Source organism: Schistosoma mansoni, chromosome 6 (assembly GCF_000237925.1).
Source record: "Schistosoma mansoni strain Puerto Rico chromosome 6, complete genome".
Taxonomy (NCBI): Eukaryota; Metazoa; Platyhelminthes; class Trematoda; order Strigeidida; family Schistosomatidae; genus Schistosoma; species Schistosoma mansoni.
In genome coordinates, this window is record NC_031500.1 from 19,402,059 (window position 1) to 19,429,388 (window position 27,330).

A 27,330-nucleotide genomic window follows, 5' to 3' on the forward strand; every position below is an offset into this window, starting at 1 on the left:
GATTGAATCAAGTGTAAAAAGATCCATATATCGTTCAGTGCATGATAGTTAGATGCAATATATATAATGAGTAAATTAAATGTAATATTTCATCTTAAATAATTTTAAACAGTTAGATCAATAATTCCATAACTGATAGTTCAAATCTTGTACTTACTTACTTACTCCTGTTACCCCTCATGGAGTAGCATAGGCCGCTCACCAGCATTCTCCATCCAACTCTGTCCTGGGCAATCCTTTCCAGTTCTGTTCTGTTCTGAATAATGCTTTGATTATTTCGGATCCATGAGATTCCCATTCTACAAGTTCATTTCGTGCTTCTCTGGACAGCATTAGAGCGACTCCCTGAGTGTGTGGAGCATTTTCCCCTTCATGACCGGAGTACAGCAGCATCTCTCCCGTACTTAAATCTTGTACATGTTCTATTATTTGAACCTGTTGTTTACATTGCAAAAAGTTGAAACTATCACTTGTCAAAATATACATTCGTATTACAAGTTGTCAATGACAATATGTATCTGTATACGCAGCTTTGTCAAGTTACTTTATATTATTTTTGAATTTCTTCATTTATAACGTTTTAGTGAAATTAGAACTAAAGCATCGATACAATCGACGCTTGGATTTGGTACAGCTGAAGATGAGTTACTGGATTGTGGTAAGTGAATATGTTTATCATGGTCTAAAATTCTTTACTGGTATCAGTTACTTCTCAGATGATTTTTACAAGCTGAATGAAATCAGTTGGACAATTGTCATTACATAAAAACACTAACTTCCAGTTGGATTTCCGAAGAAATGTAAACTATCTCATTGGTGGTCATAATATAGTTTTGATCACTGACTTGAGATGTTAATTAATATAGTTTGAAATCAGTCTCACTAGGGCAGTTAGATTAGTTATTTGGTTTCTGTCTTATGCATAGTATGACCCCACATTTTGGGTTCTCCTATTCTATTAGTTTCTTTTAAACTCTATATCTTGTGTTTAAAATTTTGCCTTTTTTTGTAAGAAGCCAGATACCTCTAGTGATTCTGATTGCTCGTAGGGAACACCTTACCGCCATCATACTCATGTACAGCTGGTAGTACAACTCCGGACCTGAAATTTATTGCTTTCGGTTTTACCGATATTCAACCGACTAGCCTGGTATATTAGAAATTCAAGGGACAAGTGTTTCAACCAGTGAAACTCGATTGGGTCATCATAATAAGGAAAATTAACCGTCACGTCAAGGCAGCAGCAATCATGTGAACTGGAGACTACTCCCAAGCTGTCTCATCCTGATCTATATATAATTTTATTTCTTTATTTATTTGGTCGCTCAAACATTGGTATGAAGGGGGAACCAACATATATATGTACCACACAAATAAGTTATTCAATTAGTGTTTAGACTTGGATACTGTCCAAGTTCCTGGACCAAAATAAGTGGTCTTCTTAGGGGGCTACTCCCTGTGCTTTTGACCTAGCAGTCTAATCCATAAGGTAGTGGGGCAATATTAGGAGATGCAGTCCCATGGTAGCTGGTGATCAAAACTAGGCTCAGACGCCATTTGTTCCGTTAGGATCCTGATGTCCATATGCACCAGTGGTTCGGAGTCAGGGTTTTCCAACTCTCCTAGATGGGTCGTCCGTACTTAACAGCCCCGTTTAGGCGCCTGACATTCGCTTTTAGTCCTGTCAGTTTCGTAATCAAAAGTTAAAACGCTTCTTATGGATGTTAAATAAACAGTTAAGTTTTTTTCATATTTGCTATTACTCACTAATGTTGATTCGTGACAGAAATCATTCTTTATATAGTTGTGCTTAGTTTCGATTTTTATTAATCGCATATAATTTTTTCCAAAACTTTAGGTGTAAATCGTCGTCGAAGTTCTGGACGTTTATTCCTTTCTGGTGATACACGTCAATTAACACCGATGCGCGCTATCATTGAAGAGTTAGAACATGTTACACATCCTGGTTCTGGTGGGGGTATCGCCGCATCATTAATTTCAAATAGTATAGATTCAAATAATTCTATGCCATCTAACCAACAACAGTCAGCTACTACTACTAATATTACTAATAATTTAAGTATAGATGAAAATGTCGGTTTAATTATAGCTAGATTAAGTTTATGGGAGCGTAGACGACATGAAGAAGAATTATTAGATTCATGGAATGAATGGTGGATTGAGAAAAATGGACCTAAATTGCAAGAAATTATATACAATATACCAGAAGTTAGTCAAGTTTATTGTTTTACTCTAATATTCAGATATCTTGATAGGGATTTAGTTTGTTGTTTATTTTCGTTGTATTTCCTTAAAAAAATTTATTTGTCAATGTCATTCATTGTTGTTTATTTATTTAAACACATAAATATTGGTACAAGGAAGCACCAGATACATATGCACTGCACAAATCTCATTCGGTTTGTGTGAGGGCTGGAATACTGCCCAGATGCCCAAACTGAAGCAGGTGGTTTTCTTAGGGGGCCACACCCAGAGCCTTTGACCTAAAGGTCTAATCCACAAGGCAATGGAGCATCGTCAACAGATGCAGTCCCATAGTAGCCGGTGACCAACGATTGGTTCATACGCCGTTTGTTCCGTCAGGATACTGGAGCCCATGTGCACCATTGGTTTAGAATCAGGGTTTTTCAACTCTCCTAGGTGGACTTTCCGTGTCCACCAACGCGGTTAAGGCGCCGTACATTCTCTTTTCGTCCTCTCAATTTCGTAAACAACAATAATGCCTCGAGAAGGCAGTGAGTAGGACTTCCCTGGCAGAAGCTATAGACTGTTGGCCATGTGAAAGCATTTCGAGAGGGAGGGTGGACCCTTCCCACTTTCGACCGTACCAGGGCATTTGAGGGCTCGATAGTGACTAGCAGTGGTATCCAGGACGAACGTTTCGTCCTGTTTGGGACTCGTTATCTGGATGTACCTGTCTCTGAGTTTATGTTCACTCTGGGACTCGAACCCAGTACCTTTCGCTTCAAACGTCATCAAGTTATCCACTCGGTCACTGAGTCCTAAATGGAGATCTGGTAAGAGGTAACAATTTATATGGTTGTACATTCCCAGAAGTTAACTTTAATGCTTAATTTCCTTACACATATAAACTGAATTATTACAACATACCTTATTGTATATATGTATACATATTTTTTAGTTATTAGAAGTCTATCAATTCTTATGGCTAGCTGATCCTTTTTTGGGTATTAGTGATTGTTTAACAATTTATAGTAATAAAAATAATAACAACAACAACAATAATCATAATCTCATTGTCAATTCATTGAACAATACAAATCATTCACGTAATTTATCGTTATTCGACTTAGAAATTGGATTATGCTCAGCTCCACAAGCTAGTCTAGTATTAAATGTTTGTATGTCTAATCTATTAGCTACACCAAAAGAAAGAAATCAAATTGTTGCTGTATTAAACAATAATAATAGTAATAATAATGGTAACAATGTTACCTGTAATCTTAATATTGGAGCAGATTCTGGTACAGATTGTATTTCTTCAACAAGACGATCTCGTAATCTATCAAATACATCTACATTACCTGTCATTGATTATGATGTATGGGAACGTCGATTATCTAGTCGTATTGATTCATGGTATCGTTTATTTTGGGAAAAAGGCAAAGGTGTTGTTGAATGGGTAAGTTGTATGAACTTTCTTCTTCATAGAATATTTATTTAATGGTTTTCTTTTGTTTTCGTCTTTGGAAAAAAAGTTGATTTGATGTCAATCAGTCGTGGAGATAAGAGAGTTATTAGGTGTAGAAAGGATTTGAATATGACCAACTTGGTCTCGTGTGCAGTTACGGGTATGAGGGCTAATATCACTTCCCGGTTGTCCACACCGTGGAAGGGTATTTCTTGAGGGACCTGAAAAAGAAGTTGGATTAGTGTTGGTCATAACGACCTGCAAGCGTGACGGCAGTGCCCAAGGGATAACTGCTTGAGGTCAGTCACATACGACATTTTTGTGGGGGATTTTTGACGTGTTAGCTCCGTTCTTCAAAGGACCTTACCGCCGGAGACGGATATCCGTGGGATAAGGCGAGGTGTGCATTTTTAGAGTCGACCTCTTCTAACCCAACCGCTCCTTGTGGGAAGGCAGCATCGCTGTTATGCTGGTTGTCTGGAGGAAACACCTTACTGCCGTCACACTTTTGTACAGTCAGCAGTACAACTTCGCCTTCGGACCTTTGGTTTGCTGCTTTTAGTCTTACCGGTCTTCAACCGACTTGTCTGGCATGGTAGGACCTTGTGGAACGATTTTTCCAGCCAGTATAGCTCGATTGGTTCATCATTATAGGTAATCTCGACCACCACTTCAATGTAGCAGCAACTAATTCTACCATCATCAATCAAATAAAATCGATTTGGTAATGATAATAATAATGGGAGAAACAGTTCAATTAGGAAAAATACAACGAGAAAGATTTTTTTCAGTTACAGAAGTCACTTTCACTTTTATGGATAAAGTAAAAGAAAGTTACAGCGGGAACATCGCCACTGGCTTCTGTTTTGAGCCGTATCTAATAGCGTCGTCTGCCATTGTGTTGTACCATCTCTAGGATCTCATCTATGGAGTCGTGAAGGACCGACAGACGCCAAACATATACAGCTTCCTTTCAAAACACTACATATGTCATAAACTGACCAACTTTCTACTTTTTCAAACCAGCCTCATCGTCAGCAAACGATATACAACGATGAGAATATTGTCTCAGGTACATTCACTGTTTTTTCTCCTAAATGTTGAATGCTATCTCTAGACTAGCCCATGATATTGTCTGGTTTGTTGATGGGCAGTGAAATATTTTAGTGCACTGATCATTTCATTTTCTTGAAAGCCTCATCATGGGAGGTGGATTGTTTTTATGGTTGACGAAATCTTGACATGGATATTGTGTTTATACAATTCCTATAATATTCTGTATTTTTTTTCTGTTGATAGGCTACACGTCGTTTAGGTTTATCAAAAGGATTTTTCGATGTATGTGGTTATAAGTTGAATCCGTTAACCAATAAACGTTTTCATGAATTAGCAATATATCAGCAAGTTGTAATAATCTATGCTCTTTGTGAATCGACAATGGTGAGTTATCGTTAGTTTTTGTTTATCTTTGAATACCATGTTCATTGTATCTGTTGTTGCCCTGTTCCAATCTAACTTAATACATTCTATTGGACATGATCTTTTTCGTGTTGAAGTTTTCTGTCTGTGAGAGGCCATTTAATTAATTTGTATGCCACAGTAATTGTGAGGCTTTTAAGGAGTTTAAATGAGATTTATAATAAACCGCTGTTATTCAGTCATGAGGATGAATTTTGTCACTGCTTAGTAATGATTTAGTAGCTATCTACTGAATCCAAGTAAGACACTACTGTTTTCAAATGTCAACTGATTGTTCGAGTTATGTCACCATCAAGACTGATTTATTGTCTGTAGAAAGTTGTTTCCTATGTTTTCGAGTTCCGAGTTTACTTCCTTTTCTTAACTGTTGAGGTTTGAGTTAGAAAGTTATTTGGTGAAGGTAAGAACTTCTGCTTTAAGTCTCTCATGTTATTAGATCAGAGTTTTGTAGCACACAACAGAAAATAATATGTTATAAGCAAAGATGGATAGTGGCTAGCAGTGGAATCCAGGACGCGCGTTTCGTCCTATTTGGGACTCGTCAGCTGGATGTACCTGCATCTGAGTTGATGTTCACTCTGGGTCTCGAACCCAGTAACTTTCGCTTGAAACGCCATCGCGTTATTCACTCGGCCACTGTACAGTATGCACATATGCCAATTAGAGACTGACCAGTTGCAGTCCTAAAAACATCAATGGGAAGATCCAAACAAACAATACTAAGTAAATAATATGTTATAGTTCAGTAAAGTGCATTATTGCCGTTAAAACTGATTTTTCTGGATAGCACTTTTTTATCAAGTTTATTTTCTACGCATTAGGATTACCTATCCCATCTCGAACCTTCTTCCTTTATTCGGGTCTGGAACCGGTATTAACCCTAGAAGGGCTTCATATAAAGTTGCAGTTAGAATTAGTTTGCTTTAATTTCCACCAAAGCGGTTGATTTTCACATTCCATAGAATATTTCTAGTTTGGATTTATCTGATGTTTATTCACATAGAATGCTTAAACGTTTTACAATAATAATGTTATATTCTTCTCTATCTATGAATGTATCTCAGTCAGAACACTTTACCCTGAACTCGGCTGGATCAAATATAAGACTAAATGGTATTTAATCTGTGTATTTTTGCTCCAAAATATCTGTCGACACAATCAACTTTCAAAATACTTCACTGCATTGTGGATCAGATCTTTAGGTCAAAGGCTCCGGGTGTGGCCCCCTAAGAAAACCACCTGCTTCGGTTTGGGCACCCGGGTAGTATCACAGCCCTCACATATATCAATTGAGATTTGTGTGGCGCATATATATCTGGTGCCCTTTTGTACTAATATTTATGTGTTTACATAAATAAATAAAACAATAACGGCCTTGTGAATTAAACATTTAGGTCGAAGGCTCTGGGTTTGGTTTTCTAAGAAAGCCATGTGCTTCAGTCGGGGCCCCTGGGCAGTATCACAGCCTAAATCACACATAAATCAAGTGACTTGTATCGCGCATATGTATTCGGTGCTCCTTTGTTTCAATATTTATGTGTTCAAATAAATAAATAGGTAAAATACTGGAGCAATTAAACGTAACTCTATAATGTTTAAATATATGAATACAGTGATCTTGAGTGCTGTTAGAGGTATGAGAGCAGTTATCCCTTCTCGGTTGCCCACACCATGGAAGGGTTCTTCTTCTGGAGGTACCTAAAAAGGAAATCGGGTTAGAAGTGCTTTAATGACCTGAGAGCGTGACCGCAGTGCTCAAGGGACAACTGCTTGAGGTCGGTCACACATAATCATTTTGTGGGTCATTTTTGTGTTAGCTCCGTTCTTTAAAGGACCTTACCGCCGGAGACGGATATCCGTGGGATAAGGCGAGGTGTGCATTTTTAGAGTCGACCTCTTCTAACCCAACCGCTCCTTGTGGGAAGGCAGCATCGCTGTTGTGCTGGTTTTCTGAAGGAAACACTTTACTGCCGTCGCACCTCTGTACAACCAGCAGTACGGCTTCGCCCTCAGACCTTAGTTTGCTGTTGTTAGTCTTATCGGTCTCCAACCGACCTGTCTGGCATGGTAGGACCTTGAGGAATGATTGTTCCAGACAGTATAGCTCGATTGGTTCATCATTATAGGCAAGCTCGACCACCACGTCAAGATAACAGCAATGATCGGGGTAGCAGCAATTAAACTCACAATTATATCATGAAAATAGGAATAAAATTTCAGTAGATATTTTCCTTTATTATATTACTAGAAATTTTATATCAGTAAATACTAATTAAACAAATACATTTACCTTTCGACTTTTCTTTTTCTTTTTTTAGCGAACATTTGAAAATCTTCGTTTATCTTTAGACAAATCAGCTGATTGGGAAGCATCGAATCCAGTTTATTTAGGCACAGATTTCTTTTCAAAATATACCTATATTCATTTGCCTAATTCAATTGGAATTGATCCAGCAACTTCATTAAGGATTTATCGAATCTCTTATGTGAAGCACCAACCAGTTGAACTTAATTTTGAAAAATCCTTAAACATTACAATTAATCGTAACCTTGATGATACTAGTAAAACTGAAGTCTTAAATGATTTTATAAAATTCGAAAATGCCGTCGCCGTCGATCAATCAACTAACGCTAAACGTCGACGTAGTTGTACAAAATCTAAACAACAAATTCAATTCTATGAAGAATTAAATAAACATAATACTTTGATTATGGAAAATGGTTTATCAATTCCTGGTTCAGTTCAACGTTTACCTAATTGGATACATCCATCTTTAGCACGTGATGTTTATCGTAGATGGTATCGTGTTACTGAACAAGTTAATTCTACTCCTAGTTCTATTGTTAATTCTTCAACTATTTTATCTAATGATCAAGAGTCTGAAGAATCTGGGAAAGGAAAAAAGAGGCGGTTATCAGAAAGAAATTCAAGAACTGTTGATGTTAATAATAATAATAATAATAATACTACCGTTGCAAATAAAACAACCACACCAAATAATAGGAAACGTAAACATGATAATGATAATAGTGATAGTACTACTACTACTACTACTATTACTACTACTACTACTACTACTACTAATAGTAATCATGTTAAAGAGAATGTACCATTTGGAGATTTTCAAGATATTGATAATCAAATTATTTCAGAATTTATTAAAAAGGATCATTGTTTAAATCCATCACCTTATGCATCATTTAATGGTCCAACACGTCAATTTTTATCTTTACAATTAAGTCGTACTGGTAAGTCATTTTTGTTTCTTCTGTTAAACTTGAAATAGTTGATATCTTCTTAATCATCTTTATAAGTACAACATCATCTTATTTATTTGTGTTTATAAATTATTCTGTGGTTAGATCGACTAAATGATAAAGCTTACCCGGTGGTGCTTACTTATTTACTTACGCCTGTTACTCCCAATGGAGCATAGGCCGCCGACCAGCATTTTACCTGTTGGTACCCCCGAATGCCCTGGTACGGCCGAAGGTGGGGAGAGAACGCTCTCCCTCTCCAAATGCTCTCACATGGCCACGCGTATGTAGCCCCTACCAGGGAAGTACTACTCACTGCCTTCTCGTGGTATTAATGTTGTTTACGAAATTGAGAGGACGGAAAGCGAATGTCCGGAACTTTAACCGGGTCGGTGGACACGGAGGGTCCACCTTGGGGAGTTGGAAAACCCCAACTCCAAACCAATGGTGCACATGGGTTGGCTCCAATATCCTGAGGGAATAAATGGCATATGAATCAGACGTTGGTCACCAGCTACCATGGGACTGCATCTCCTTATGATGCTCCATTGTCTTGTGGGTCGGACCTTTAGGTCGAAGGCTAGGGGTGTGGCCGCTTAAGAAAACCACCTGCTTCTGTTTGGGCACCTGGGCAGTATCACAGCCCTCACACAAATCAAAGGAGATTTGTGTGGCGCATGTGTATCTGGTGCCACTTTGTACCAATATTTATTTGTTTAAATAAATAAAATAAATTACCTGGTGGTAGTGACCACTTATCTACTAATCGTAATAGGATTGTTTTTTTTCAAGATATTGAAGTTGTGACTTTGTGATTATAGTACTCGAACTTCGACTAGTGTGTTACAGATCTCAGTGATATTCCACTTAGTTTAATTAATAGAGCAATGCCACCCCGAAGCAGCGTGGAATGATATCCGAAAAGCTGTGGAAACAGCAGTGATATCCGCTAGTAAGGTAAGCCATAAGGTTAGGGAGAAACAATGGATCTCGGCAGCATCTACCGCGCTGATAGATGCTCGAAAACTCATCCCTCCTGTCTCTGAACATAACGAAGAGCGGAGTCAGCTTAAGCGAAGGCTAATAAGAAGCCTACGCAATGATCGTGAACAGTGGTGGGTAGCGAAAGCAAGAGAGATGGAAAAGGCGGCGGCAATAGGTAACGGCAGACAGCTATTCAGACTTATTAAAGAAACCGATATTAGGAACCCAACTACTAGCGAAACTATCTCAGACAAAGATGGGCATATCATTCATTCTCAATCCAGGAGATTGGATCGATGGGCAGAACACTTTAGGGATCAGTTCAACTGGCCTTCAGCCACACTTCAGTTACCCGCGATCCCCAGTCGTCCTGAATGGCAAATTGAGGTAAGTCCTCCAACTCTCTACGAGGTTGAAAAAGCTATAGGAAATGTAAAGCGAAGGAGAGCCGCAGGCCCTGACAGGTTGACCCCTGAGATTTTTAAGAATGGTGGTCCAGTACTAGCAGTGAGATTAACTGAGGTCTTAGGTAGAATCTGGGAAGTGGACGTAATTCCATCTGACTGGTCCCAATCACTGATTGTGCCAGTCTATAAGAAAGGACAAACGTCCTCCTGTGACAATCACAGAGGGATCAGCTTGATTAATATAGTGTCTAAAATATTAGCTTCAATAATACTTGGACGGCTAACCAAAGCTCGTGAAGAGCAGACTAGAGAAAACTAGGCTGGTTTCCGACCTGGACGTGGTTGCATAGACCAGATATTCACTCTACGTCAGGTCCTAGAACATAGACATACATTCAGACGTCCCACAATAGTAGTATTTCTTGACCTTAGGGCGGCATTTGACTCCGTTGATCGTGAGGTTCTATGGCAGTGTTTGTCAGTGAAAGGAGTACCAAAGAAGTACATTAACCTCATAAAGGCTCTCTACTCGAACACAACTGGTCGAGTTAGAGCCTATGGCGAACTGTCATCAGAATTGGTTACCTCAAGTGGTGTTCGTCAGGGCTGTCCACTCTCCCCATTCTTGTTTAACTTTGTCATTGACATACTTTTAGAGATAGCACTTTCATCATCTCAATCTCCTGGAGTTGAACTTTTACCAGGAGGCTCACTTGTTGACTTAGAATACGCCGACGACATAGTTTTATTCGGTGAAGACGCTGATAAAATGCAGTCTTCTGACCACTATAAGCAACAATGCAGGCATGTTCGGGATGCGATTCTCTCCCTCGAAGTGCAAAATGTTACTCCAGGATTGGGTTGCATCGACACATGAATTAATGATAGGGAGTGAAGTAGTTGAGCGTGTTGACAGCTTCACTTATCTTGGTAGTCTCATCAGCCCTTGTGGTCTGGTGTGTGACGAAATCTCAGCACGGATACAGAAGGCTCGTCTAGCTTTCGCCAACTTGCGCCATTTATGGTGTAGGCGAGATATCCGTCTAGCAACAAAAGGACGGGTTTAATGTGCAGCAGTCCGTTCCGTTCTATTTTATGGCAGTGAAACATGGCCGATAAGAGTAGAGGATATTCGTAGGCTACTAGTGTTCGATCATAGGTATCTTCGAAGCATTGCTCGTATATCCTGGGACCACCGGGTATGTAATACAGTTGTTAGGAAACGGGTACTAGATAAGGTTGGCAATTCGATTGATGAAGTAGTGAAACTTGATCAGTTGAGATGGCTGGGACATGTGTTACGTATGCCCAACCACCGACTGCCCCGACATGGAATGCTTTATGGTGTAGGAGCAGGTTGGAAGAAAGCTAGGGTCGGCCAGACCAAAACGTGGCACAAATCCATGAAGTCACTGACAAGTGGACTGAGCCATGTTGGTAGGTGTAGACTACCTGGTTGGGATTCGCGAGATGATAGCAACCGATGGTTAGAGACCTTGAATGACATGGCTCAAAATCGTTTGCAATGGCGAAGGTGCATCCACTCTTTGTGTTCTACCAAATTCTGATCCTCTGAATTCCACATGCACCTATCCTTCTTCTCCTTATAAATTTGTTTCGCTGAATTATACTCCTTGAATAACATCTTCAAACCCTAATCTTTCACATAATACTTATATTCTTACTACTTCTATCAATATGGGATTTGAATCGACAACTTCATCTCTGTGCAAATGTGGTATGGGAACTCGAACTGATGTTCGTACTTACGAAGTTCTACGTTGTAACTGGCTCACTGACTGACTAAACTTGCATATTGAAGTATATGTGATTTGAAATCAAATATCTGAATATGAAAATAGTTACCAAGTAGAGATTTCCATTAAATTTTTGTATTTCAGTCAGTCAGTCAGCTACAACGTAGGACCACGCGTCGTGGTAATCAAGGTTCAGGCATATATAACACGTGATCCAACCATCTCAGTCGGTGAAGATTCACCACCTCATCAACTGATTTACCATCATTCCCTTATACCCTCTGTATAACCTCACCATTACTTACCCGATGATCCCAGCAGATGTAAGCAATATTTCTAAGACATCTGTGGTCAAATACTAGTAACCTACGAGTATCTTCTACTCTTAATGGCCATGTTTCACAGCCGTAAAGTAGAACAGAGCGAACTGCTGCACAGTATACTCGTCCATTAATTGATAGACGGATATCTCGTCTTCGCCATAGGTCATGTAAGTTGGCAAAAGTCGAGCAAGCTTTTTGAATCCGTGCTGAGATTCCGTCAGACACCAACCCATTAGAGCTGATCAGACTTCCGAGATAAGTGTTGTCGACGCGTTCGACTACTTCACTCCCTATCCTTAGTTCAGGTATTGACGCAGTCCAGTCCTGGAGTAACAAATTTTTTGTATGATAGCGGAACTAATTACCAAATTAATTACATAGTTAACTTGTCAAATTAACTTTTAACTATGTAACATAAGTGGATATATGTCTCCTTGGAGTCGCTTGCCATTCAGTGTGTAGTTCAGAAAAAGAATAAATAACTTCTTGTGGAACTGCAATTGGTTTTTGTTATGTTTTAAGACGCTGATCGGTATCATCTACTGAATTCACTTATCAGAATTTCAATCATAATTTTTCGTACTACGTCTACTATTCCATCTATAGCGTAGCGTTCTATACATTCTGATCTGCATAGCTAACCTTGTGCCAAAGTAAACTACACTTCTATCGGTCCGTATATCTGCAAGCCTTTCTCTTTGTCTCCATCCTTGATTTCAAAAAGACATTTGCAGCTAAGGTTATGTTACTATTATTATTACCAATAATAAAGTTCTCTACTAAGCATGCATTCGAAATTTAAATAATGATGATAATCTGGAAAATAGTTCCGAAATTTCCATGTTTTCAAAAAATCTCATCATAACCAGTTTGATATTCCAGGGGTTTAATGACCAATCATCCGATCATTGCTGTGCACACTGACAGCTGTATTGAATTATTATTTTTAATTCCCAGTCTGGTTTACAATACTGTTTATTTTTGTAAATCAAAAGTAAGGAAGCCTATCGTGCCTTCAGAAATAAAACAATAAACTCTAGAATGTAAAATAAATGATGATACAAGCTTTACACACCTTTTTGTTGATGTTATCCGATTTCCTGTATTGATCGAATGTATTTTTATGGAGTTTCTAAGGGATTTTGACATAAAGTAATCATACGATCAGTCAAATATTATTTAAAGGTTTGCCCACGTGTTGTTACCTTGGTTTTTGTGCTGTACGCGTGTTTGTAGCTTTTAATGCTGTCTATCTATGTCCCTGACTTTAAATTTGGAAGTTGTTTCACTTCATTCGCTATTTTCATTTAGGATCGTTTCAGTACTTAACCTCAATAACTGAATTTAGGTAATAGCTGTCCGTCGTTTAGAGTGGGGGTTACTTTACCTCTCTGTGTTGGAAAATCGAAGGAGTTCAGTAAGTCCTCTACTGGTTGTGAGCTTATTTAGTTCAAGCGATCTGTCACTTTTTCTGTTTCAGTTCTACAATACAGCATGGATATTTGTTGATGGTGTTGTGTTCACCGAGCCAGATAGTCTAATCGCGAAGCCTTTGGTAGTCATTCTGAACAACACTATCACCGCTTACCTCGTGTAGGATATCTATATATCTAGGAAGATTGTACATTATTCCTGTTGTGAGACATTGACAGTAATCCATAGACTGAAGTGTGTGATATTTAGTAGTTAGTGGCAAAATTCTTTCTGTAATCTTGAGGTAATCAATGCCCCCCATGGGATTAGAATCTGTGTCATTTGATCTCATAGTCAAACCGTTCAAAAAGCTGTTAAGCTTCTATCATACTCATCTTTGTCATCGAAATTCTTATTTTTGAAGTATTCATTGGGCACCTGGGCAGTATCACAGCCCTCACACAAATCGAATGAGATTTGTGAGGCGCATATTTATCTGGTGCTTCCTTGTACCAATATTTATGTGTTTAAATAAAATAAAATAAAATAAATTCATTTTAATTGAGATCAATTCTAGACTCCTTGTAAACCTTGAAGCACTAGATGGTTTGGTGGTCTAACATCTGTCGATTCATGATTTCAATTAAAACCCAACAATCTCCATAACCATATACTGATATTCATTTTATTTCAGCCGTTGGAGGCTTACGTTTTTGTTCAAAGTACAGTTCTCGTCGAAATAAAAATACTGTACGTACAAATGATGACGATGATGATGATGATGGTGATGATGATGACGATACTGAGTCACATTCAGCTGATCAAAACCCAAATGATATTCGTTCACCTTCAGTCAGTCATTATGAATCAGATGATGATGTAGAAAATGGTGATAATATCAGTCGAACTGTTGCAACTACAGACGAAGTTCCACAAGTGAATGATAAATATGTAGATGAATCTTTTATGCCAACACGTAGATCAACTAGATTAAGTGAGTTGTCCAAGAACAGAACACCTGTAAATTGTTCTATTAACTCCAATGGAACGTCTTCATCGGTAAGATATGTAATGTTTATTGTTTCCTGTTATATTTATTTACTTCCTCTATTTTGAATATTTTGGTATGTCTAATAGATCATAACGTTCCAACCAGTTTTACATTACTTTTATTATCTTAAGATGCGAATAGATTAGGTATATTAATTGATAGAGTTTGTTTTATACTACTCAAAGTAGTATCATTAGCCGTTACAAATATGATATGAACCTGTGCTGTATTTAGTGAGTTACATAATTGAATAAACTAAACCAGTGGTTATTTAACTATAAACTAGGTGATCTGATGTTCTATTAGCGGGAAAAAATTTATCACTTCCTCACACCGTGCAATGACACTTGTTTTTGATGCATCTAAAAAGGAAACTGGGTTAATAGTGCTCATGTCAACATAAGCACTTGAGTTCAGAGCCCGAGGGACTGCTGTTTGTAATTGATCATATATAAACTTTTTGAATAGCTCTTGATTTTTGAGCTTGCATCTTGAGAACCTTACCCACTAGTTTCAGGAATCCTGGAGGTTACGGTTGATCTTTTTTAATCCTTCCCTTTAATTGTGAAAATGTAGCATCTCTGGAGGTTTTGGTTTTTTGAGAGAAATATCTTATTGGTAAGTCTTTTGACAGCGCTTGAATCGTTTTCTTTAGCTCTTCTTATTACTCCAGGCTAAATCTAAAGGACAACTTGAACACGGGAGAAAAGTCGTGAAGTATGGAAAGAGCGCTTTACTCCATGGTTAGTTTATGTACAGAAAATTGAGAGTAATTATAACATTTCAGATGGTTCAGATGGCTCTCAAAAATCAACCTATCTGATTGATTGAGTCATCACAATATCTAAGCATGACGACCACACCAATATAGCAATATAAGAGTATGTAAAGCTATTGCAGAATTGTAAACTAATCTAATCAAGTTTTATAATAATAAAATTTGTTTATGTACTTGTATATATATGTATATGTGTGATTTCAGTTACCTGAAGATCAAAAACATGGAACTTCTGAAGAGGTGGTGATAGAACAGTCTGATATGAAATGTAACCAAACATTTTCCGATAAACAATTGACTCATTCTGATCAATTATGTGATAAAATTTCAAATGAAGATAATTGTGATGAGAATATAACAAAAGTTGAAGAAAATCTTATAACTGTAAGTATTTAACATTGTTTGAATGTCACTTAGTGATCCAGTTCATGATCAATTGAAGCTATAGTTGTTTGTATCATGGTATTTATATAGGTACTTTGAATGCATATACTAGAAGTATTACTTTTTTGTTGAAATGATGGAAAATATTTGTAGCTTAAAGTTCAGTATCAGATCAAGGCATCAACTGATTATAATGTGCCTGTTAAATCCGGATGAGAATGAATGAATAGTAACCAATATTATACGTATATTCTTATTGTATGACTATTAAATGATTATATTATATGTGTATTCTCTTCCAACCATTGGGGATGGTTGGAAGAAAGTTAGGGGCGGACAAACCAAAACGTGGTATCAGTCCTTGAAGTCACTAACTTCTAGTCTAAGCCATGTTGGCAGATGCAGACTACCTGGTTAGGGTCCGAGTGACTATCGTAACCAATAGTTGGAAACTCAGTGTGACATGGCTCAGAATCGATCACAATGGCGTAGGTGTATACACTCTTTATCTTCCCTTAATCTATGAGATTAAAATTGCTTCATAACTTTTTTCCTTCCTATACTATATCCTTATATACAACCTTTCTTTATATACTACCACCACTAAATTAACTACTTCTATGAATCCGTTGTTCATCTTGTTGTGCTAATGAGTGAGGTATGGCAACTTGGACCGATGCATAAATGTGCTTGGTCCTACGTTGTAGCTGACTGAATGACTGTATTCATATTCCTTCCATTGTAAGCTTTTATTTGATCTATTAACTATTACCGTACGATTCACTATTCTTAAGATATTCTTGATTTACTAGCTACAGTTTCTCATAATAGCATCCACTTTTAGCTTGGTCGTATACAAATGTTACCTTTTTTATTGTGTGGTGTTTGATTTTGATTGTATATGAACCAAGTATGTTTGAAATATATGATTTGTATGGCGAAAGATTAGTTTGGCGTTTTGAACTTAACAGGCAAGGCTAAAAGGAAAAAAAGGATCAATCGAAACTCTAGGCTTCCTTTACTGGTGGGTCGTATAAGTCACTGTATCTAAATTGGCAATCGTATTTCGCGGTAATCGTAAAACTAAGGACACGCACTGTCACTTACCTAAAGAAAGCGTCAGTCTGTGTGTAACCGACCTCAAGCAGTTGTCCCTTGGGCACTGCGGTCACGCTCTCAGGTCATTAAGACCACTTCTAACTAAATTTTCTTTTCAGGTCCCTCAAGAATGGTTCTTGCACGGTGTGGGCAGCCTGGAAGCGATAACTGCCCTCATATCTCTAACAGCACTCAAGATCACTGATCTACTGTTTTGTATATAAGGCAGAATATGATTGGAAGATTTCAGTTTCAATTAACTGACCTTATTGTGAATGAGTTCTTTTGTTTTCGTTGATACACATCTGCTGTTTTTTTAAATGAAAATGAGATGTACTACTTATTGTTTCTTCTTAATAGGAGCCATCTTCTGAATTATTCACTTTAATTGCAAAAGATTCACAAGAATTAAATCAATTATTAATAATTCTACGACAAATCTTATCTATTAATGAAGAGAAATTAAATAAGAAACAATCCATTGATGAATTAGATTTGAATTCTGATTGTGACAATCCAATAGAAGAAGAAGCTGATGATGATGGCAATATCAACAACAAAGAATCTGTCACTAACAAAAAACGAACATTAGCGGAACAAAATGAGAATACTAAAAATCAGGTAAATGATTCATCAGTAATATTTATGTTTTATTAAGGCAAAAAAACATAAATCTTTTCCAACCTGTTTGACATTTCAGAAGGGGTTTGGTGGATAATTTAGTATTTTCATAGTTGAAATCATGAGTCCATTGAAGTTAGACCAGCTAGCTCAGTGGTCTATCGGTTAAGTGATCTGGCGTGAGACTGGTAGGTCCTGGGTTCGAATCTCGCTCGCGAGGCGAGATCGTGGATGCGCACTGCCACTGAGGAGTCCCATAATACGACGAAACGGCCGTTCAGTGCTTTCAGGTTTCCCATGGTAGTCTAACTTCAATTGATTCATGATTTTTTATATTTGTATTGTTTCATGTTAATTGAGAATAAATGTTTAATTTACAGAGTTATGATGTGTTGTGTGCTACTGATATCGATAAATATAAGTAGTATATATCATCAATAAAAAGTGAAATACCTGATAGCAGAAGGTTAAGAAGAGCGAAGCAAAGAGAACGAGAACAAGAAATGATTGATGTTGTCTGGGACGATTGACTGGTATTCGCAAAAGGAACAGTCAAGTTTAAGACAATTGATTGACATTTTGCATATTAAGTATTTACTGTATGGTGATCACATACATTCGATTATCTCCACTTGTGTTCTCGTTCACTACAATTGTATGGTATGGAAAACTTGGGTTAATGAACATTTGTGTCAAGTTCAACATTAATTTTTATTTATGTCTGATTTCAATTAATTGAATAAGACTAATTTGGCTTCCTTCCATTACTAATATTATGAATATTATTACTAAGTTAATAATTCCAATGCAAATGTGTGCCTGGTCCTAAGTTGTAGCTGACTGATCATTACATCATTACATGTACTGCATTTGTACTTGTGAATTGTTCTGTCGTGTTCATCAAATCCAATGGGTCTTTACCTTTACCTAATCATTTTTTTCTAATTTATATTTAATGAAATACAATATGATTCGGTTGATCTACCAGTTATATTTCTAATAATTATCATTCCACCTTTGCTTATAATGCTTGTGAATTAAGGCTTTATCGAGACAATACGCACAGCATGCACATATGCCAATAACAGACTGAACAATTGCAGTCCTAAACATCAATGGGAAGATTCAAACAAATAATACCGAGTGAATTATTATTTAAGAGTTAATTAGATAAACTAAATTATAATAGATTATCAGCTCATTGGTGATTTTATCAATGACATTGGAATGATCGTTGCGTTATGTAGCAACTCGACAAAAAAGTTAAAATTACATAATTGGAAACTGAAAAGTACTTCTAAAGGTTAGGCCTTCTCTGCAGAAATTCGAGGTCCTACATTCAATTCTTGTTGACATTGTGTTGGTTTTCACTGATGAAACGTTTTTAGTAAGACGAACTGGTTGTTTAGTGCTTCCTAATTTTTACTGGTACCCCAAATGGTGTTTATCAGTGGAGAATACATCTTACAAATAGGAGATAATTTGTATAATTTTCTTAAATCACTCCGTGAATATGTTCACATTTGATTATTAAAACAATCATTAACCAATTGTTAGTATGATTTAAAATGATTTGGATCAGATTATTTTATATTTTTAGGTTACTTATTCCGTAGGATTTTCAGGTAATGATGTTACAAGCCATTACTCAGTCATCCAGTCACAACATAGAACTTCGTACGTACGTACATCAGTTCGAGTAATTACTACTAGATTATATTGAATTTTCAACTAGATTTTAATTTTAATAGTTGTGATCATGAGTCATTTAAAGCTAGACCACCATGGAAAACCTGGAAGCACTGGACAACCGTTTCGTCCTATTGTGAGACTCCTCAGTGGCAGTGTGCATCCACGATCCCGCCTCACGAGATTCGAACCCAGGACCTATCAGTTTCACGCGAGCGCTTAACCTCTAGACCACTTAACCGGCATTCAACGGTGTTAATGTCTAACTCCAACCGATTTTAATTATATACATACTACTTACCGCTTTTTTCTTTTCTATATTGTAATTGTTTAAAAATGAAGCAAACTATACGATTACGTAATGCAATTGGATCATTAAAAAGTCTTATTGCAAATTTAGAAGAATTATATAAATCTGTATTGAATCGTGAAAATGAACGTGTTGATGCTCAACGATTAGCACGATTACGATTACGTAAAGACGTTGAACAATGGGAAGCAAATGAGGTAAGTGGATAGAATTTTAATTTGCATCATGTTAAAAAAAACAATTATGTAATCGAACATAGACTCCACTGTGTTAGATTATCAAGTTTTGAGTAAGTAAGATGTGGTAAACAATTGAAATTCGTGGAATGTTTTACACTAGTGATTAAATAGCCCCCAAATGCCCTGGTACGGCCGAGAGTGGAGAGTGTCCTCTCTCCCTCTCGAATTGCTCTCACTTGGTCACGCGTATATAGTCTGTGCCAAGGAAGTCCTACTCACTGCCTTCTCGTGGCATTACTGTTGTTTACGAAATTGAGAGGACGAAAAGCGAATGTCCTTTCCTTTGTCCGGGTTGAAGGACACGGAAATTCCACTTAGGGGAGTTGGAAAGTTGAAAGTATACATACTTATTATATGTATATAAACATTATCGTGGAGGTTTAATGAGTCATATCAACACAGTGAGAGAGTAAATTAACAAAATACGAAGCAAAGAAGGGAACATTATACTGGCTTAAGTAAAAATCTAAGTGTGTGAAATGCAGCAGTCAAATAATAATACTGAGATCATAAATATTGGTACAAAGAGGCATCATATATATATGCTCCACACAAATCTCATTTGATTTGTGTGAGGGCTGTGATACTGCTCAGGTGCCCAAACTGAAACAGTGGTTTTATTAAGGGGCCACACCCAGAGCCTTCGACCTAAAGATCTGATCCACAAGTCAGTGGAGCATCGTGAGGAGATGCAGTCTCATGATAGCAGGTGACCGACGATTGATTCATACGCCATTTGTTCCCTTAGGATACTGGAGCCTATGTACACCATTGGTTTGGAGTCAGGGTTTTCCAACTCCCCTAATTGGAATTTCCGTGTCCACTAACCCGGTTAAAGGAAAGGACATTCGCTTTTCGTCCTCTCAGTTTCGTAAACAACAGTAATTCCACGAGAAGGCAGTGAGTAGGACTTCCCTGGCAGTGGCTGTATACATGTGGCCGTGCGAGAGCATTTTGAGAGAGCGGGCGGCTCCCATCCACTCTCAACCGTACTAGATGTGTAGGAATACATCAATGTAACCAGTTATGTATCATGTCATCCAACATCTGTAATCATTGATTACAAGTGACTTCAATCAGAGGATATATACTTATCAACTTCATTTCATCTAATGACACTTTTAAATCTACACAATGTAACTACTTTACAATCTAATTATATGCAATCTAGTTACCAGATTAATGATCGTGTTTGTATGAAGTTTAGTATTATTGTTGTCTTGTCTAAGCTAAAGTAGATGGATGATTGTTTGAATCTAATTGTAAACTAATTTGATTCCATTCAAAATAATTATCTTGACTCTTATAAATTATCTTAATATTATCCCATTTTACATAGTTGTCAATCAGTCAGTCAGCTACAACGTAGATCCGGACACATATATGCATCGGTCCAAGTTGCCAACCAAAAAAAAGGTTGTATATAAAGATATAGTATAGGAAGGAAGACAGATATGAAGCAATTTTAATCTCATAGATTAAGGGAAGATAAAGAGGGTATACACCTACGCCATTGTGATCGATTCTCAGCTATGTCACCTAGTCTCCAACCATTGGTTACGATAGTCACTCGGACCCCAAACGAGTAGTCTGCATCTACCAACATGGCTCAAAATAGAAGTTAGTGACTTCAAGCACTGATGCTACGTTTTGGTTTGGCCGCCTCTAACTCTCTTACAACCATCCCCTACAGTAGTCAGCATAGCGCGTCTCCACTCTATAAGAAGTAGATAGAGGGTTGTTTATGTTTTTTCTGCAGATTTCGTATAAAAACTCATTGTCTTTTAAATCTTGATTAATGAAATCTTATTCGTCATTTTTGTTTCAATTTTTCAATAGGCTGAAAAAAGTAGAAAACAATTAAAAATGAATCAAACTAATAAACTGAATAATCAAGAATCTCGTTTAAATCTTTTGGCATCACTTCAAACTGACCTATCAAAAGATCGTGCTGAACGACATTCAAGACGTGAACAACTACGTGCACAAGATTTAACTAATGATGAAGCATATGAAAGTGAATCTAATGATAGTGAATCTAATGAACAAAATATAAGAAGACAATCCAATAATTCACCTAAATCAATTACAGTTACAATGAGTACTGATACTAAAACTAGTAGTATGAAAAATATTAATCAAAATAGTTATCAAGCATTTGCATCACGTATTAGTGCTAGTGGATCGCCGAAAATACCTATATCACGTTTTAATAGTGAAGATTTAATACCGAAGATTCGTCGATCTTTCATGTTTGATTTCAGTAAGAATGTCTCAATTTTGCCTAGACATCAGGAGGAACACCAGTGAAACCAACTAGTCCTACAAGTTTAAATAATAATAATCATAATACTAGGAGTGGGATAAATCATTCATTTCCGCGTGTATCACATTCAACATTCCGATCAAACACACCTCGCTCTCCTGCAATTCTACGTACTAGTCTTCCTAAAACATCATCATCATCGGGTACAAATCATCCAAATGGGGTATCCGCCCTTAATCCAACTACTTCTCCACTATCGAATAAGAGCAATATATCCTCAAATGTTTTATTATCACCGAAATCACCAACATCAATCATGGCAACCAATACTTCGAGTACTTCTCCTCCTCCTACTTCTATTACTAATACTAATACTATTACTACTCCTACTAGTACGTCATCAAATAAGACATCTACCCCTGTCCGAAAAATCTATCGTGTATGTAACACTTTGTTTACTGAAGATGCAAAACCTGTAAAAATTGGTCCTAATGGTTCGTTAATTCTTATACCACCAGATAGTATACCATTAAATCAACGTCAATTAGCACGTCAAATGATATCACGTTATCATCAACATGTGAATGCAATTTCCATAAAACCTAATTCAAACATTCATTCTCCAACAAGTTCATTGTCATCAACATCATCATCATCATCTACATTATCTGTTCCTTCGAATACTTCATCTCTTGCTAATACAACAACTTCTACCACAACAGTGACATCCAATCTATCATGATTGTTGAATAGTTCTGTTTTAATTATAAATATTTATTTTAATACTTGAATTTTGTACACATTGATCAAGTAAATATCACATATTTACAGCTGTTACCTTCATAGTGGAGCATACGTCATCCACCACGTACTCTCCATCTTCATTCTATCTTAGGTATGTTTATACATATGAATATCTATCATAATTACTATCTAGTCATGATCATCATTATTATCATTGTTACATCATGGTAATCTTGTTAAATATAATCCCAATAATTGTATTTACTCATCTTTTCATTGTTTAAATGTTTCATTCCTACTCAATTCATTTCTATCTCTATATCTATGAGTGTAATGTTTATTGTGAATTAATCTTTTATAATGAAACAAAAAAAAGAAAATCATGTTTATTTTCTCTCTCTTTTTTTTCTTCTTTTTTCTTCTTACAGCTGTTTATTGGCTTTTTTCTTTTTTCTTTTCTTGAAATGTATTTCTCTGATTGGTCAATTCTTTTGTAAACGATTAGTCTTCTTTGTCATAAGATAAATACCCTCCCCCCTCCATACACACACACACACCCACATAAATAAATAAATAAAGTTTACTCTCAATTATTTTTTTTTATTGTTTATGATTGTTTTACCGGTTCATTTTGATGTTTATCCCAATTATGTTACCTTATCCTGTTTTCGTTTTTGTTTTGTTTTGATAGATTGATTGTTTATATATATATATATATATATATATATATATATATATATATATATATATATATATCATATATCATCACTAATGAATATTGTATGCATTTATATTTAGAGTTGAGTTAAATGGAGTTTGTTTTGTATATATAAGAAAAAAAAGAGAGAGGGGGGAAGGAGAGAGTGAAAAAAGTAAAGTTCGAATCCATTTTTTTTGTATTGTGTAAAAAGAAAAGAGTCGTTTTTCTTTCTTTTGTGTATGTGTGTGTGTATGTTTTGTCATTTCAGTCTACCTTTGTTCTTCAATTAAAAAAAAAAATAATTTGTATAATTGTAAGTTTGTTGTTAGATGAAATATGTTATTTTTAGTTGATAAGTCATTTGTTCTATTCTTACATTTGATCTTGTATAGTATATATCAGTTATCATTAGAGTAGAGCGTTGAACAGATATGCATTGGTCCAAGTTGCCATATCATATTAGTTTCGACCGTTGCTGCTACCTTGATGTGGTGGTCAGGCTTGCCTATTGTGATGAACCAATTGAGTTATACTGGCTGGAATAATCATTCCTCAAGGTCTTACCATGCCAGACAGGTCGGTTGAAAAGCGGTAAGAATAAAGACAGAAAACCCATGGTCTGAGTGCAAAGTCGTACTGTTGACTGTACAGAGGTGTGACAGCAGTAAGGTGTTTCCTTCAGACAACCAGCATAACAGCGATGCTGCCTTCCCACAAGGAAGGGTGGGGTTAGAAAAAGTCGACCCTAACAATACACACCTCGCCTTATCCCATGGATATCCGTCTCCGGTGGTACGGTCCCAACAAGTACGGAGCCAACACAAAAATTGCCTTTAAAAAGGTCGTGTGTGATCGATCTCAAGCAGTTGTCCTTTAGACACTGCGGTCACGTTTTCAGGTCATTAAGACCATTTCTAATCCAATTTTCTTTTCAGGTACCTTTACAAGAACCCTTCCACGGTGTGAGAAAACTGGAAGTGGTAAATGCCCCCATACCTATAACAGCACTCAAGCTCACTGTATTCATAATCAATCTCCTTCAATATATCAGTATTTCTTGTTGCAATCGATAAAAGGAATAGCAAATGTGATCGAAAGTATGTATTGGGAGCAATTATGGGGATTAATGAGCATTGTGAATATGTTTCGAAAAAAACAACCTGAAAATGTAACGACTGAATTCATCTTCACTATTAGGAACGATTCTGAACCATGTTACCTAGTATACTCTAATCACTGATTGTGGATTTCGCTCGGACTGTAACCAGGTAATCGTCATCTAAGAATATGGCTTAAATCATCGGTCAGTTACGCCATCCAGTTGTGAATTGTTCTAATCAGGACAGTCTTTTTTTTTCTAACCTACTTCTACTCCAGCAAACTTAGCCTGTCGACGTTGACGATAGTTAACCAAATGTAATATACGTCTTAGTAACCTTGGTCAGTGAAAATTTACAGCTTCATCAACCAACTTTTTATGTTTGTACACTATCTTATGCTTAATCTCAACGTTATTTGTTCAGTCGTTCTTGGAACACATGCAACCGTTCGAAGACACCTATGATGAAAATTTTGATGCCTATGCTCGCCTCCCACTCTCAGAGATCATATTTCGCAGCCATAAAGTAGAAAAGAGCCTAGTTCTGTGTAGCATGTGCAGTCGCTTGATTTATCATGTGCTAAACTCACCAATCAGTGTTTTGACTATAACTTTTCTTTTTTCGCATCTACTATTCAGCCTATAGCCTGGCGTCCTAGATTTCGCAAATTACACTTTACGCCCTGTACGATTAGCCTTGAACCAGCGTAACCTACACTTTTGCTAATCACCTATCCTCAAGTTTCTCCTCTCTTTCGTGCCTTGAGTCTGATGAGAAGTTAGCTGGCAGCTTCGATCACAGTTGAGTTTACATACGATCATACTTGACCATATCGCACCGTAAAATAAAAAATCACAATTATGCACAAACAAGTCAAAGTGTCTATGATCAGAGCTGGTTGTAAATAATCAATTGGGAATAGTAAGCCGTTTAACAATAGTTAATTCTTTAAACGTAAGCTTGCAATAAACGGAATATAGAGACAGGAGTCCAATTGTTTAGTGACAATGCAAAAAGAATATGTATAGTAATAATCTATAAAATAATTCCATTAGCTACCATAGCTTCAATCTTTGTTCCGTTACATCAGTATGCACTGCTCTTAGTTGTCAGATAGATATCTCACCTACACGACAATTGACAGGGATTAACGAAGGCCAACTGTCTTTTTTGAATCTGTTCTGAGATATTGTCAAGGTTAGGGCTGGTAAGACTTCCAGGATAAGTAAAAGGGTCTTAATACTCAACTATTTCACTCTTAATCATTGGTACAAACCAGTCCTTAAGCAACAATGTACAGCTAGAAGGTAAGAAACGCATCTTAATCATGCTTGGATTGTTGCTTAAGGCAAACAGAAGATTTACCATTCCTCAAAATCTTTACTAAAAAGCATTATTATCTGCCTATCCCAAATTGAGAAGTGAGATTTCTGGTGTATGATCAACCCCTAAAAAATTAGGTGAAGAGTGTTATTTATAGTAGGATGTCTGTGACAATTCATTGGAAAGAAGGATAGTTAACTGCACTGACGAGCTCCGTTTTTGGGTGATAGTTCTAATAACAGTTCATCATAACCTGTGAATCGAATGGTAGTGTTCGTGTAACAAATTTGTACAAAGTAAGCTTACTTTATTACTTTTTCCGTTAACGGTCATTACCATAAAACCTGACGGTCAATAGAGTTCAATATTGCTTTAAAGTCAAGAAATACAACTATAGTCGGGTTTCGGTGGGTATTCCTGTGTTCCATAAAGTGAAGAAGAGTGACAATAAGTTCTGTTAGGTAACACATGCAAGTCTGAAGTCAGCCAGATTCCTCCGGCTTCACTGTTATTGAACAGCTGATAAGCGTCAAATGATTATGGAGGCTAGCATTTCAGATACCATTCTCATCAAAGTGATTCCCATCTGGTTATCACAAGGGGATTTTAATCCTTTCTTGTAATTGTGGACTATCGAGACCATACAGATGGGTTAACATTTAACCCCTCAACTCTAGGTATTATTTCAGCTTAGCTATTAAAACTGGACCACGAGTTAATCTATCGATTCCTTCTGTCATTTCTTTGTTCAAATTAGACATCATAATCTACATTAATGAAATATTATTTTAATCCCCGGATCGATCCGTTTTATCAATGGGATTTGATATATGAGTGATAGAAAACAGTTGTTCCATAAATCAAGTTATTTTAGTGGCTTTAATTGATTTTTTGATTCGCAAACAAAATTTTCTAGAGGATCATTACATGTCAGAAAACATAAAAGTTGTTTCTTTGTAGCCTTACACTTCTCAGTAATTTTCATTCACGATTTCACAAAAGGATAGAAGGTAGGAACTGAAATTTATCACGGCGAGTATAGTATTTCGGCAATATCAAATCAGAATTGAATGATCTATACTTTCAATCAGCTTGTTATCCATTACATTTCTCATCTACTATCATAGTTGAATTACTACATAGAATTTGGTTTCCTAGGTGAAATTTCGAAAATCAATCTACAGGTTTATCCGTTACTCGTAATTAACACTATTCTAGGTTTTCCCTAGTGGTCTAGCTTCAATTGACTTACGCTTTTAACTATGAAAATACTAAATCTCCACAAAAACCCCTTCTGATACTTATTTGTTATAAGCTGCGAGTGTGCTTCGTATCGTTATAATCCTTCGTCCTGTAGAGTTGAAGATAACTTGTAGGATTATGTCAATAAATGTACCATTGACAATCCAATTGTTTACAAGTAGTGACAAGGTTATAATTATCTTGCCTTTCTGCGGCTCTTTAGATTAACTGTTGTCAAGATTCAGTCACAATATTTCATAGTTATTTGACATCAATTATATACATCGGCTGATATGAACTCCTGAATGATATGTACTACGTTTAGCAGCTAATATTCTATAGGAATTATGGGTCATTGTAAAACTTCCTTTCAAAGTTTTGGATTCACTTTTAACTTTATATATTTGTTATTTTTATTGACTAACTTCCATAAGAAAACGACAATCACAATGGTGCTTTTGAATGCCAATGCTGAGTTTCAACTATTATAA

The 27,330-nt window shown here is 36.6% G+C and overlaps 1 protein-coding gene across 1 annotated transcript; it reads left to right on the forward strand.

Annotated features, from left to right (window-relative positions):
• Positions 1–66: 66 nt before the first annotated feature.
• On the forward strand, positions 67–27,330 carry Smp_164090 (hypothetical protein; the record flags this gene model as incomplete). The annotated part of the gene is made up of 11 exons (XM_018798528.1): positions 67–70; positions 1,859–2,233; positions 3,501–3,664; positions 4,973–5,113; positions 7,471–8,063; positions 8,241–8,401; positions 14,112–14,353; positions 15,328–15,507; positions 16,966–17,226; positions 19,258–19,422; positions 27,274–27,330. 11 exons carry the CDS (start codon positions 67–69, stop codon positions 27,328–27,330), a joined length of 2,343 nt encoding a protein of 780 aa, XP_018653461.1.